Genomic DNA, 14,119 nt, shown 5'->3' with positions numbered 1-14,119 from the left:
AAAAATAAAGGAAAACAAATGAGCACTGCAATTATTTTTATTTTATTTCAAAACAAAATTTAATTGAAATATATGCTGTGACTATATGGAAATTGTTAATAATATTAATTTTTAAAAAAAATTATGTACAAGATCTGATATTACAACAAATTAAAATATAACAGAGTGCTTTTCTGTTTTCTAAAAGTATAAAGACAAAATTGCAAAAAAATAAAAAACCAAACAACAAAATAATATTATTATAATATATATATATATACATATATATCATTTTGTCCTCAAAATGCTATAAAAGGGGCAAAACCGAGCAAAATCCAGTAGTTTCTCTTCTGTGAAAACTGCAGAGAAAACCATGCGCAGTACCTTCTTGGCAAGTAGTGCCTACACTATCCCCAAGCTTCCTCCAGTTCCTATCTCTGCGGTTTCGTCCAATTCCTTCGTCTTCTTCTAACTCCCTTCTTCGTCTATCATTATCCGCAGCTTGGGTCTCAGTTGTCTCAGTTCCAGTGCTTCCCAATTCTTCTGCCGGAACTACCAAGCCTTTAAACAAATTAAAATGTATATATATATATATATATATAGATATGCATAGATTGTTTTTTTTTTGGTAGTTTATTTCCTTTTCTCTTTAGGTGATAGGTTTTCTGAGCGCGGGCTCCTGGTTGATAGAATGGAGTGGATTTGACATTTATTTTGTTGAGAGGCTTTTGATAATTGTACATCTGCATCATATTTTTGTTCTTCCTTTTCTATTCATGTGATAATGAAGCAGCTCTGTAGGTCCTATCTGATGATGAGAAAAGATCTTTATATGATCGCTTTGGTGAGGCAGGTTTACAAGGAGAACATGGTGGGTCAGGCAGTGGTTCAGTGGGGGTAAGCTCATGACTGTAACATTTCCTAGTATATCCTAAATAGTCAGACATCTTCTTGGCCATGAGACAATTAATACAAGGAATACATTCTGTCTCTGTTAATTGTTTATTGATTAATTAATTTTATTTTCTGGAGGAACTATCAATTTCAAGTGTTAGCTGATGCCTTATTGAAATTCTATAGGTGGGTCCGTTTGAAGTTTTTGATACATTCTTTGGTGGGTCAGATGGGTTTTTTGGAGGAAGAAGTGATTCCGGAGGCATCAATTTTAATTTCAGCAACAAGGAAAACCAAGGTCTTGATATTCGGTAACCATCTAGCGAGAAAGTCACTATTAATTTCTTGTGATTGATCCAATTAGAAGAATCCCTTTTGTCTCCTTAATATTAATATGAATCTGTGAAATGAAAAGTAAATTTTCAGTTTGAGCCATAAACTTTATGTTTTTGAGGTTTTCTTTTTTGTACTGTATAAAAATCTCATATAATCTCAGTTTTGCAGGTATGACCTGTATTTGAGCTTTGAAGAGTCTATATTTGGAGGACAGCGAGAAATTGAAATTTCTTGTTCTGAGATGTGTGATAATTGTGATGGAACGGGGGCTGAATCTAGTAGCTGTATAAAATCATGTAGCAGCTGTGGAGGAAGAGGAGGAGTAATGAAAACTCAGAAAACACCATTTGGAATGATGTCACAGGTAATTTGACATCTTCTAAATATTAAAAGTGATATGTGAATTACTCCAATTTCTTCTATACACAGACCTATATGAATTACTCCAATTTTTCCTATACACAGACCTTTGGTGTATTTCTTAATTTTATGCACTAACTCCTACTAAAAAGCTTAAGCTAATGAGCAATGGAGCTAACAATGTAAATCAAGTTAACACACAGGACATAACACTTAAACATTCTTGAATTGTAGATTAACCACTAAAATTAATCCACAAACATTTTTAACATGTCCTAAAGCCTGATTTAGTGAAGAGTTAATTCTATATTCTCCATGCTTGTTGATTTAAATGAATCAATTCATCTTGAGCTCCACATTTTTTTTCCCCCAATAATTGGGAACCTAGTGGGCTTGCACACGCTTGATGTAGTTTCTTCTTGCAGATCCATTTCCTGTGCTCTTTCACGAATCATAAGATTGGTAATCCAGCCAAATTGCACTTACAGTTATATGTAGGATAGTTCTGGCGTTTGTTTACATTTCCATTTTGAAAACTGGTTTAGGTCTTGTCCTAGTTATGCAAGTTGAATATATAGAAAGCAGCTTACAGTTCAGTCAAATATTTAAGTACTTGCATCATGTGTTCTAGAGTTTCATAAATTTTTTTTACCGTTTACCTAGCCTAATATTGGTGAAAATGAAAAGTATTATCTTTTCCTCCTTTCCTCCTAAAAAAAAAAATAAAAAATAAAAAAAAAAGGAAAAAAAGAAGTCAGTACCGTAAGTTATAGGTACTTCAATTGGTTAAAGCACTTAGTCTTCTGTACTCCTACACTTCTTTAGAATTTGACATCTATATTTGACATTTACTCAATATATTTGATGATTATTAGGTATCTACCTGCACAAAGTGCGGTGGAGATGGCAAGATAATCACTGATTATTGTCAAAGATGTGGAGGCGACGGTCTGGTAAGCGAAATATGAATGTGTTCATACCAGCTGGTGTTAGTAATGGATCTACAATGCAACTACAGGGGGAGGGGAATTTTGATAATAAAAGGTGTGTACCATAGATGGATTTTTTTTTTTCAACAATTAATATGTATGCCAGTATAATCTTTATCTTTTGTTACTCAGTGCTGTAGTGATCATGATTTGATTATTTCATAGACAAGACGTGGCTTCAGTTATTTAGTACTTCCTCTGTCCAGAGTTTAGTACTTATGTTTATGAAGCCTAAGCTTTTGGGGCTACATCTATGTTTCTGTTTCTATTTGTTTTGCATTGTGTTTTCTATTAGACTAGATAAACTGAATAATTTTAGAAGAGATTGCAATTTTATACCCTCTCTCCATATATATCTTGGCAGGGGTATAGCTGGTAATCTTTATATAGTGCTCCATATAGAAGAAAAGCATGGAATCAGGAGGGATGGTCTCAATCTGTATTCAACATAAAGGTAATTTTTTTTTTTTTTGTCTCCCATAATTGATTTGACACGTGCTGAACATTCTTGATTCTGTCTTTGACCTTTCATTCTTTTCTTCACTGAACAACATGATGATTGTTATCATAACCTTATGTATCATCCCTTTTGTGCTTCATGATTTTTTTTTTTTTTTTTTTTCAAATGTCAGGGGTTTAACATTAGGATTGTACCCTCACTTAAGAACTGTTAATTAAATCTTATACTTGATTCGATGCTTGAATAATCTTCGTGGTCTCATTGGTACTTCCTGCTGGTTACCTTTTGCAATATGCTTTTATAATATATGGGTTGCGGAGCAAAATAGTGAGTGCTAAGTGTTGTAAAATACAAGTTTATGAGGAAACTTATAACAGACAACAATCTCAACTATTACCACTAATAGGTAAACAATACATTCATTTTTGCTCCATTTCTATATTCCTACACTATGTGGGCCATTAATACAACTCATTACCACTACTGTTCTTTGTAGAAGTTTTGTGGGACTCTGCAAAGACATTTTGTTGGCTGGTAAGAACCATTGCTTGCTTACTGTTTTGGGTAGGTAAGACATAGGCAGGCACATAGAATGCAGACTTTAATTTTTGGGTAACCTTGCACTCTGCCACCAATATTTGGGATTAATCATAAGAACAGATGTAAAATATGGGGTATGAAACCCTGGCCAACCATGTGCGGTAGTCAATTTGGACCTTGAGTTATTGTTATCCTACCCCTGATTTGCATTGGATATCTTGTTTCAATAGTATTTTATTATGAATTATTAGGGGATTTTGTTGAAGATTTTATCTCTTGGGCCATAATCAGTCAATTATGATGTGTTGATTAAGTATGGTTTAAGTACTGGGGAGCTGGTTTGTGAAAGCAAACAATGGGGAAAATTGAGTATAGATCAGTTAGACCAATGTGGTAACTCAGACAGTTGAAACTTTATGTTTCTCATCAAACCTCGTACTTTGTGCCATTTCATAGCTACTTTTTTAATCTTGTTTCGATTTAATATCATGATTGGAAAGTTGCATTGTTTAGTTTTGATAGAATGGTGATTTTACCTGGAATTGAGAAAATTGAAGCTGCTTCATCACTAAATCAAATTAGATACCTGCTGCTATATGCAAAGAATCATGCAGTTAGTTACTGATGATACTACTATTAAAAATGGAAAAACTGCAGGCATACTTTTTAGTTACAGTTACTGATACTAGGCTCGAAGAATTAAAAGCAGAGACTTGTATTGTGATAGTTACTAGTTACTGTGATCATCATGAGACTACACTATTAATCTATACTGTTCATGTTTATTTTCTCTATCTATTTCTTTGCAAAATTACTTCTGCTCCAGCTTGCTATGTATTGGTTTTTCTTGTGAATTCTGTCTTGCTTTTATCTCTTAATCTTTGTATGGTTTTATGAGCCCTTTTAATATTTCTTAGAGGTCTACAGTTCTTATAAGTTGAAGTTGTATATAAGTTGCTTGATGAAAGTAAGTCTTAAAGTAACTTCAGGTAGAAACAGTTGAAGGCTTGAGGGATCTTCAAATTCCTTCCGGGATTCAGCCTGGAGAAACACTAAAGTTGTCACGTACGGAAGTTCCAGACATCAACAAACCATCAATTCAAGGAGATCATCACTTTATTGTGAATGTTCAGATCCCAAAGAAAATCAGGTCCAGATTACACTTTTTTTTGTTTCCCTTGGTATTTATATCATAATTTAAATCTAAGAATGGTTAAGTGAGAAAAAATGTATCACATAATGGCAATTGTTTATGATGTTTTCTAGCTTGGGTAACGCAGAGCTCTGAAAAGGCTCGAGTTGGGACGCTGCAGGGGGTGGTGATTGAGAAGCAAACATCTTTTTGAGAATTTATCTTACCTGCAGGCTGAAATTGAGCTGTGCTAAGCAGAAAAATGTGCTGTATTTAGTCTGTCAAGAACTACAGTTTATGCGTGAATCTTAATATCACTAGTTTGCAATCAAACTAGCAAAAAATAAAGGAATTTATATGCTTTTGTGTAAAAACAAGATCAAAAACCTTCGGCATCACTTTAGTTTCTATTTTTATAGTCTTTATTTTTATTTTTATTTTCTTCTTTTAATATTTAAATGTAAATATCATGGCATTTTTGTTTCCTTTTTCACTGGTATTTTGTTTAATGTTGTGACAGTGATGCAGAGCGTGCACTTGTGGAGGAATTGTCCAAGGCTTCTAGGAAAGGCTATTCAGTTTCTTCAGACGGCACTGGTATCATTTTCATAATTATGACTGTGAAGTTACTTTCAAATGTTTATTTATTTATTTATTTTTGGTTACTACCAGTCCTAGGAGCTTAAACACAGCAGATACTACAAAAAAGCACTCCTAGCTTGTAGCATCCAATAACGGGAAATTGGTAGGATTCTAACACAAAAACAACAAGGCTCTTGTCTCATGTTATTATTAGTTTGAAATGCTTCAACTGTTAGAGCCAACTATGTTCTAGGGTTTTGGTTTGTGTCATCAAAGCCTTTTGGCCTAACATTTTTGCAATTCCGAAATCAGCAACATGAGCAACCATATCTCCATCTAAAAGTATGTTGCTAGGTTTATATCACAATGAACAATAGGTTGTGAATAATCATGATGAAGGTATTCCAATGCAGATACAACATCAATCATTATGTTCAGTCTTTGTAACATATTTAGATTGCAGTTACAATTATGCAACCACTTCTTAATTCTTCCCATAGGCATGAATAGTAGCACCAAGGCTTTGAATTCATTTCCATTGTGAGTCCTCAAGATAAGATTCCGATGGTGGAGATTGAATAATGCTTCACATTCTGATCGAGTTTCAGTGTGTGTGTGTGTGTGTGTGTATATATATATGTCTTTCAGTTTCATTTCTTTCTATTATCAAATCTTTAATCACCCTGTCAATTTTCATTCTCAATGTTCTACAATCTTTCATTTTTTTTGTTATTGTTTTATTGTTTGTTTGTTTGGTTTTTGTTTTTTTTTTTTTAATTTTTATTTATTTATTTATTTTTCTTTTCCGAGTAATGTGTGAGATCCCACATCGGTTGGAAAAGAAAACGAAGCATGTCTTATAAAGGTATGGATACCTTTTCCTTGTGACGTGTTTTAAACCCGTATGTGCAGACCCAAAGCGGACAATATCATATACTGGTGAACTGGACATTTACATAATGAGTTATAGGTGTTGTTGTGTATATATACTTAACTCCATTAAATTCATAGAACTCCATTAAATTCATATTGTCAAAATGCATGATGGAATTAAGAAACATTTACCTAATGAGTTATAGGTGTTGTTGTGTATATATACTTAACTCCATTAAATTCATATTGTCAAAATGCATGATGGAATTAAGTAACATGTAATCAGTACTTCAAAGGCAATGCGAGGGGTTTTACAGCATAGGAACAAAGTGCTAAAACTAGCATAATTCAAGGTAGTGTGTAGTAATCAGTTTAATTAAATAAAACTTAAAATTTGATATTGCTACTTTTTAGCATTTATCATTAAAATGCTAATGTTAAAATTTGATATTGATATTTTACATTAGAAATCTCATACCAATACCAAATTTTAAAGATAAAAAAATACGCTTGTTAGAAAATGTACCACCATATCCTGTTACTCTTGCAATGACCGACATTCATTCATTTTTAGATCAATAACGTTTAGTTGTCGGTTTTCCTATTCAGCGCCCAAGTAGTGGTCAATAAAAGCACCAATCGCGTTGCCCAGAACATGGCATAGAGGCACATTTTGGTCAATAACAAGACCATTAACTAACATTCATTGAATATGATTTCGAAAGGCACGTACGAGACACAAGTGGAAGTGGTAGACTGGTGGTGAGGTGTTGAGGAAAATGCTATTAATTTCGATAAATATATAAGCTTGTGGTTAGGGGTGGGCTCGGTTCGGTTCGGTTCGGTTTTGTGAACTTTTTTAAACCGAACCGACCGGTTCGGTTTGGATTGGATACAAAACCGAACCGAACCGACCGTTACATTCAACCCAAACCGAACCGAACCGAATGAATATTTTTCGGTTTGGGTTGGGTTCACGGATTGGGCCGGGTTGGGCTTTCTGATGGGCTTCGGCCCAAATTTTTTTATTTTTTATTTAGGCCGGTTTGGGCCTTATAATGAGCTTCACTTTCAGTCCAATTTTTTTTATTTTTGGTTTGGGCCAGTTTGAACCTCATGATGGATTTCGGCCCAAATATTATTTTTAATGTTTCTTCTTCTTTTTTATATTGATGAGTTTCACTTATTTATTTTATTCAGGTTTAATTTTCATTAGTTTTACAATTATTAAAATATTTTCATATTAATTTTTTTTTTAATATTTTCATATTAATTAGTAAATTCACAAGTGAGGTTGGTCCAAGTATGCTTAATATTTTATTTTCAAAGTTGCAGGTTCAAATAAATAAAAGGGATAATATAATATTCTTTTATGCTAGTACTGATATTATCATGTGAAAAAATATATTACAATATAATGTAGTATAAATAATATGCATTATGTTTTTTTAAAAAAGGGAAACAATAAGGATGAAGAAATCTTCTTACCAAAATATAAATAAATAAAAAAGAAGGACAATAAAGAGAACCATTCCCCATCGGATTCTTATCCTTGTCCTGTTGTCATTGTTAATGCTCTCCTTTATTTTTATTTTTTTTTCTTTTTTTTAAATAGAAAAATTATTAAAAAAATATATACCAAAAGCTTTGAGGGGATATAATTATTCACATGCATATTTTTTTTAATATTTCATGACTAAACCTTCACTTTTGGATTATTATCAAAATACTAATAAAAATAAATAAATAAATGTATGGGTCGGTTCGGTTTGGGTTGGGTAAATTTTCTACCCATCCATAACCCGAACCGAAAACCACGGGTTCAATCCATATGTAACCGAACCGACCCGCTTAACAGTTAAAAACCAACCCAAACCGACCCAAATAGTTCGGTTCGGACGGGTTGGTCGGTCCGGGTCGGGTTTTGCCCGGCCCTACTTGTGGTTGTGTTTTATAATTATTAGAGGTGTTTCTCTAATAAAAGTATACAATTTAAAATTTTCGCATAACAATGCATAAAAAAATTTATTTGACTTTGGCTTTTGACTCTGAAGTAGAGGGCCCTACCTCATGTGAGTGCTGGTCTCTACGGCAGCACGGATAACCAAGCTCTATATTACTCTATGAAAGCAGCACTGAACAGCAACCTCTCTATTACTTTTCTATATGTACTCTAGCCGGCTTTCATTATTTAACTTTAAGTAGAGGGGACCTGCCTCACGTGAGTGCTGATCTGTACGGCAGCACTGATCACCAACCTCGATATTACTCTATGAAAGCAGCACTGATCAGCAACCTCTCTAGTACTTTTCTATATGTAATCTAGCTGGCTTTCATTATTTAACTTTGGCTTTTGACTCTAAGTGGAGGGCCCTGCCTCATGTGAGTGCTGGTCTCTACGGCAGCACTGATCACCAAGCCCTATATTACAGCAGCACTGATGAGCAACCTCTCTAGTACTTTTCTATATATATATATATATATATATATTTTTTTTTTTCCAGTGTGGCTGGCCCCAGGCTCCCCTTCGCCCCCTAAGGCTCGATTCCGAGCACACAGTCTCTGGGATGTGGAAACTCTGCCACTTGAGCTCCACGGCGAGTCTTTGGTACTTTTCTATATTTACTCTAGCTGCCTTTCATTAATTTCATTTTCTTTCAAATATCAAATCTTTACTCTCTCTGTCAATTATTCTCACTCTCAATATTTCTTCATTTCATTTAGGCTTTTCAGTAGTGTGGTTTTTGATCAGTTTCATTTTCTCCATTCTATCCTTGACCTCAGTCCTTTATTGAGAAAAAGATAGGTAGCTTTGCTTCCTCGCTTCTCGCTTTCCCGCTTACAAGTCTTTTCTCCTGTAGCCAAAGATGGTTCTTTCCTGTCCAAATTCTTCAGACTCGGGCTCTCGCTTTTAGGGCTAGGCTTGCTTGAGCTTCCTTCCTTACTTCCCTTGTCTAGCTTCTAGTCAAGTTTTCCTTCTTCTTCCTTTTTTTTTTTTTTTTTTTTTTTTTCAATTTTTTAATTTTCTGTTTATTATTATTATTATTTTTTTTTTATCCATATATCTTATGGCTAAGAAGAAATATAGTTGTTATCACTCTAAGATTGAGTCCAATCAAGATCTTAGCAAGTTTAGAGAAGATAATAAGGACAAGATTCCAGAGGGTGTGACGGTTGAAAGAGCTCCTAGATCTTCAATTAACGAAACGCTTCCTGAAGATGAAATTTTGATTCATCCTAGTACCTTCAAATTAGGCTTGTGTCTTCCATTCCATGTTTTGATTGAAGAAATATTGAGCGAACTCCATCTATACCCCTTCCAATTATCCCCAAACTGTTGGAGGGTAATGTTTGGTATCATAGCGTTGAACCAAATTTGTAAAATTAATTTGGGTTGGAACGAGTTTTGTCATTGCTATGCAGTTAAGAAAAATTCTGGAGATACTTATTATTTTTCTCATAAAAAAGGCAATGAGATTTTGGTCACTGGTTTACCAAAATCTGAGAAAGGATGGAAATTAGATGATTTGATCCGTCTTAAGGGTGATTGCTTGGTACCTAGATCTAAAACTGCTGCTGATCATAAACCTAAAGGTGCGTAGTTGCTTAATTATTTTATTTTATTATTATTATTGTTATAATTTTTTTTTTCTTTTTTTTTATAATTTTGAGAGATCAGATCATGAGGTAGTTGCTGCTTAATTGATAATTAATTAATCATTGATTGAGTTTAATGTGTATTTATATTAAGATGAGCTATGTTTTCATGTCTAACTGTAAAGGTTTCAAGTCTTCAGATGTGAACAAGTGCGATATTGAAAAGGCTTTGGAGTTCCCAAACAGAGATTGGAAATATCTTGTTGATCATGCATCTAAATTAGAGCTGCATATAGAAAGTAAGAAAAACATTAACTCTGTTGATCAACATTTAAAACACAAGTCATTTGAAGAAGCTCGTTCATTGGGGGCTGAGTCGTTTTTGAGGGTAAATTAATGGATATACATGCCTCGCTCTCTTCATATTTTTGTGTAACATTTTCCTACTAATTGTATTTAATTGACATATAATGGCATAACTTTGCTAGCCAGGCTATTTTTTTTTTTTTTTTTTTTTTTTTTTTTTTTTTTTCCTTTTGTAACATTCTTTATTAAGTTGGTCGACTCCTATATCAATCACATCAAGGATCAAGATAGACGCATCGAGGAATTAAAAGCTGCCTATGAAAGGAAAGATAAGGAGCTTGAAGAATTGAAGTTGCTGAAAAAGGAGGAGGCAGCTTTCATCAAGGAATTAAAAGCTGCCTATGAAAGGAAAAATAAGGAACTTGAAGAATTGAAGTTGCTGAAAAAGGAGGCAGCTTATAAAATAATTGACAAAATGTATGATGCGATGACAGAAAGGGAAGAAGCCAATAAGCCTCGTCTTCCTACACGGATGGAATCACCATCATCATCTTCATTCAAAAACGCGGGACATCTTACTAGTCAAAGTCAAAATAATCATAATATTGAAGGAGCTGCTGATGGTGTTACACCGCCAAATACGGGACTGAAGGTGGGTACTTCTCCTAATCATCAAAATATTGATATTCCAGGAAATTATGATATTAATCATCAGCAGCAGCAGATCATTGAACCAAGTTCGTTGAATAATGGTAGTCATTTTCTCCAACCAACTTATATGGATAACAGTTTCGATTGCTTGTCTATCATTAATGATCCGCAGCAGCAGCAGCAGCAGCAGATCATTGGACCAAGTTCGTTGAATAATAGTAGCAAACTCCTTACTTTACTGGGTCAAACAATTTCATTGGACAACAGTTTCGATTGCATTTCTACCATTAATGCAGCAGCAGCAGATCATTGAACCAAGTTTTTGGAAATTATAGTAGTCAACCAATGTTTGGGGATAACAATTCCGTTCACTTTCCTCCTTATCCAAACTCTCTTGATATTGGGCGCCACACCTGGGATTTCTCAAGCCAGTTGAAGTAATGGGTTGTATTGGAATCGCCATATATATATATATATATATATATTTGATTCAATTAGGATATTTGATTTTTTTAAAATCAGGATAAAATACACATAAGTGAAGGCAAATTGATTATTTTCATTTAAACCTCTTTTTTTTTTTTTTTTTTTTCGTTGTATCCTAACTTTATAAAATAAAATATCCTAATTAGCTATATATATATATATATATATAGGCCTTTTTATAATTCTGTTTTTCTCTTCGGTTTCCATTATGTTGATGCGGTTGCGGTTTAATTTCTAGGATTGTGGTTGTCATTTAAATATTCAGTTGGTTTGTATTTGGATGTTTGATGATGAATACTTTTCACTTTAAATTTCTTCCCTCTCTTCGTCTTTCTAGTCCCTTTCCCTCTCCATAATATTTTATACATATCAAATTTTCATAAAAAATAAAAAATAAAAATAAGATGTCCTCAACCACCTCAATTGATATTCATTAAATCTATAAATCAAAGCCATAACCATTAATTCACCTCCACAATACCTAAGCCTACACTGGCGGAACTAAATTAGGCCAGCCCCTCTCAATATATATATATATATTTTACTTAAAAATTTTATAATCGTTCCTATTGCAAAGAAAATTAGGCCAGCCCCTCTCAATATATATATATATATATATATATTTTACTTAAAAATTTTATAATCGTTCCTATTTTCTTTGCAATAATACCCTCTAAGAAATTAAAAAACACACACACACACAAAAACACGCACGCGTTCACAAACACGTATACACACTTCTTATAAACTTACTAAATCTTCTAAATATTATATTAAAATCATCCTCCCCAATTTATCCCCAAAAAAATAATAATAACAAGTTATATATAATAATCATAATTTCAAATGTTAAGCTTATCCATACTGAATACATTTAAAAGTACTTTTTTGTTAAAAGGGAAAATAAAGTTATTATTTTCATTTATTAATTTTCATTATTTTTTTTTAAGGATGTGTAAAAGAATCTTATTAAATGAAGGGTAAATAAGATGGATTCTAAGTTCATCATTCAGAGATTTAAAAAATAATGCTATATTGAAATAAAAGTGAAATGTACAGGGATTATACTGATATTCTTCATAATAAGAATATATTATAAAAAAATAATAAAATAAAAAGGGCTACAGTGATATTTACCCAATTTACTATCTATTATATTATGTAATATCAATACGACATTTTACATCATCTTTTTGAGAAATAGGTGTTTTAAAAAGGCTAAACATTAAATTTAAAGGGTGAATATATTATATTTTAAATTTTGTAGTTATTGAAAACTATTGAGGATATATATATATATATATATATAGCATAGGGTTTTCAAAAATTTTGGGCCCCATCACCCCACCTAACCCCAGCTTTGAAGTCTTCAAAATTTTAATTATTGCCCAAAAAAAAAAAAAAAAGGGAAAGAAGTAAAAAATAAATAAATAAAAAAAAGAAAAGAAAAGAAAAGAAAAAAAAGAATTGGAAGTGATTTAACTTAAATAAGGTTATAAAAATAATTTAGACTTCTCTACATGATTTGAATGATATTATTCAAAGTCTAAAAGATTTTTTAGTATTTATCTCAAACTTTAGGAGATATAAATGAAATATTCCTCACATATGAATGTGGTTATACAATGCAACTGCATGGAGAGGGGAATTTTGATAATAAAAAGTGTTCATTAAAGATGAAATTTTTAACATTAAATATGTTATGCTATTGTAGTGGCCAAGATCTGTGTGACATTAGGTGTTGTAAATGAAATTTAATTAAATAAAACTTAAATTTGATAATCTTATTTTTTGACATTTGATATTTTAGCATTGACAACTCTTTAGACCATCTCCAATGTGCATGCCAAAAGCCTAAAAGAGATGCTATTAGTCCTTTTCCATCTCAAGTAATTAAAAGGTTTTTATGTTCTACGACTGTCAAATTTCGTTTGAAAATGCACCCCTATTGGTAGCTCAGTATGAGTACAAAATTTTACGATGTCATTTTAAAAAAATATACCCCTGTTGGTGTCTTGTTAATCTTGCAGCGACCAATGTTTATGCATTACCAACCAATATTTGGTGGCCGATGTTCGTTTTCAGAGACCAAAGAATGATTGGTCATGGCATCAATTTGTTCGATTAAAAAGCCAAATTAGTGGTTTTCTTATTGATTCCTAGATCATCGGCAACCAATGGCAGACCTAGAAAAATTGTTCAGAAGAGCACCATCAGCTACCAAAGAATATATATTTTTTGAAAGAACTAAATTAATAAATATTAATAATAAAATACAAAGAATTATTCATAACATATGGGGTAAATTATACAAATTAAGCTCCCTAAACTATTTGACACTTATTAAGAACTCCCTAATATTATGAAAAACCATCTCAAACTATTAAAAAAACTTGCAAAAAGTATAGTATTTATTAATTAAAAAAAGAAAAAAGTATATATATATAAAAATCAATAAAAATTTTAAAATCTAAAATTACTTAAATGACCATAATGGATTATAAATTCATTGATTATTATTATTATTATAGGAGAAAATATTATTCTTAACACTTATTTGGAATTAAACATTATGTATAAATCTTTTTCAAGAATATATTATTTTTGATTTTTTTTGTAAGGAAATTATTATTATTAATATTTAGCCAATAAGAAAAAAATAAGATTAAAATTATTTGAAAAATGATATGATGGGGTATTCCAAATGGTATTTGGACTATGTTGTTGAAGATTTTAAACAGCTGATAAGTAATTTTGGTACCAGTGATAATTACAACAATGGGTCCAACAGCTTCTTCTTCTTCAAACAACAACAACAACAACAACCACAACAACAGCAACTGCGATATTAATATTGATGAAAACAAGACACAAGAGAAGGTCATGTACTTTTTTTTTTTTTTATTATACAAACATGAGCCTTTAATTAGTATT

General features: G+C 32.2%; 1 protein-coding gene and 1 pseudogene across 4 annotated transcripts; both read left to right on the top strand.

Annotated features, from left to right (window-relative positions):
* The first annotated feature begins 352 nt into the window (after positions 1 to 352).
* LOC107419339 (uncharacterized) lies at positions 353 to 5,935 on the top strand (annotated as a pseudogene).
* A 2,141-nt stretch (positions 5,936 to 8,076) lies between these two features.
* LOC125422275 (uncharacterized) lies at positions 8,077 to 11,511 on the top strand. 4 transcript variants are annotated; one of them, XM_060814094.1, is made up of 4 exons: positions 8,077 to 9,739; positions 9,928 to 10,130; positions 10,299 to 10,700; positions 10,872 to 11,511. In XM_060814094.1, the coding sequence occupies exons 1-4, from the start codon at positions 9,214 to 9,216 to the stop codon at positions 11,010 to 11,012; spliced, it is 1,272 nt and encodes a 423-aa protein (XP_060670077.1). In that variant the 5' UTR covers positions 8,077 to 9,213; the 3' UTR covers positions 11,013 to 11,511. The 4 variants fall into 4 exon arrangements, with proteins under 4 accessions (XP_060670077.1, XP_060670074.1, XP_060670073.1 ...); XM_060814091.1 differs by having other exon boundaries at positions 8,079 to 8,753; positions 8,870 to 9,739; positions 10,299 to 11,511; XM_060814090.1 differs by having other exon boundaries at positions 8,079 to 9,739; positions 10,299 to 11,511.
* The last annotated feature ends 2,608 nt before the right edge of the window (positions 11,512 to 14,119 follow it).

The sequence above is a fragment of the Ziziphus jujuba genome, chromosome 2 (genome assembly GCF_031755915.1).
Source record: "Ziziphus jujuba cultivar Dongzao chromosome 2, ASM3175591v1".
Lineage (NCBI taxonomy): Eukaryota > Viridiplantae > Streptophyta > Magnoliopsida > Rosales > Rhamnaceae > Ziziphus > Ziziphus jujuba.
This window is presented reverse-complemented; position numbering and strand designations above follow the sequence as displayed.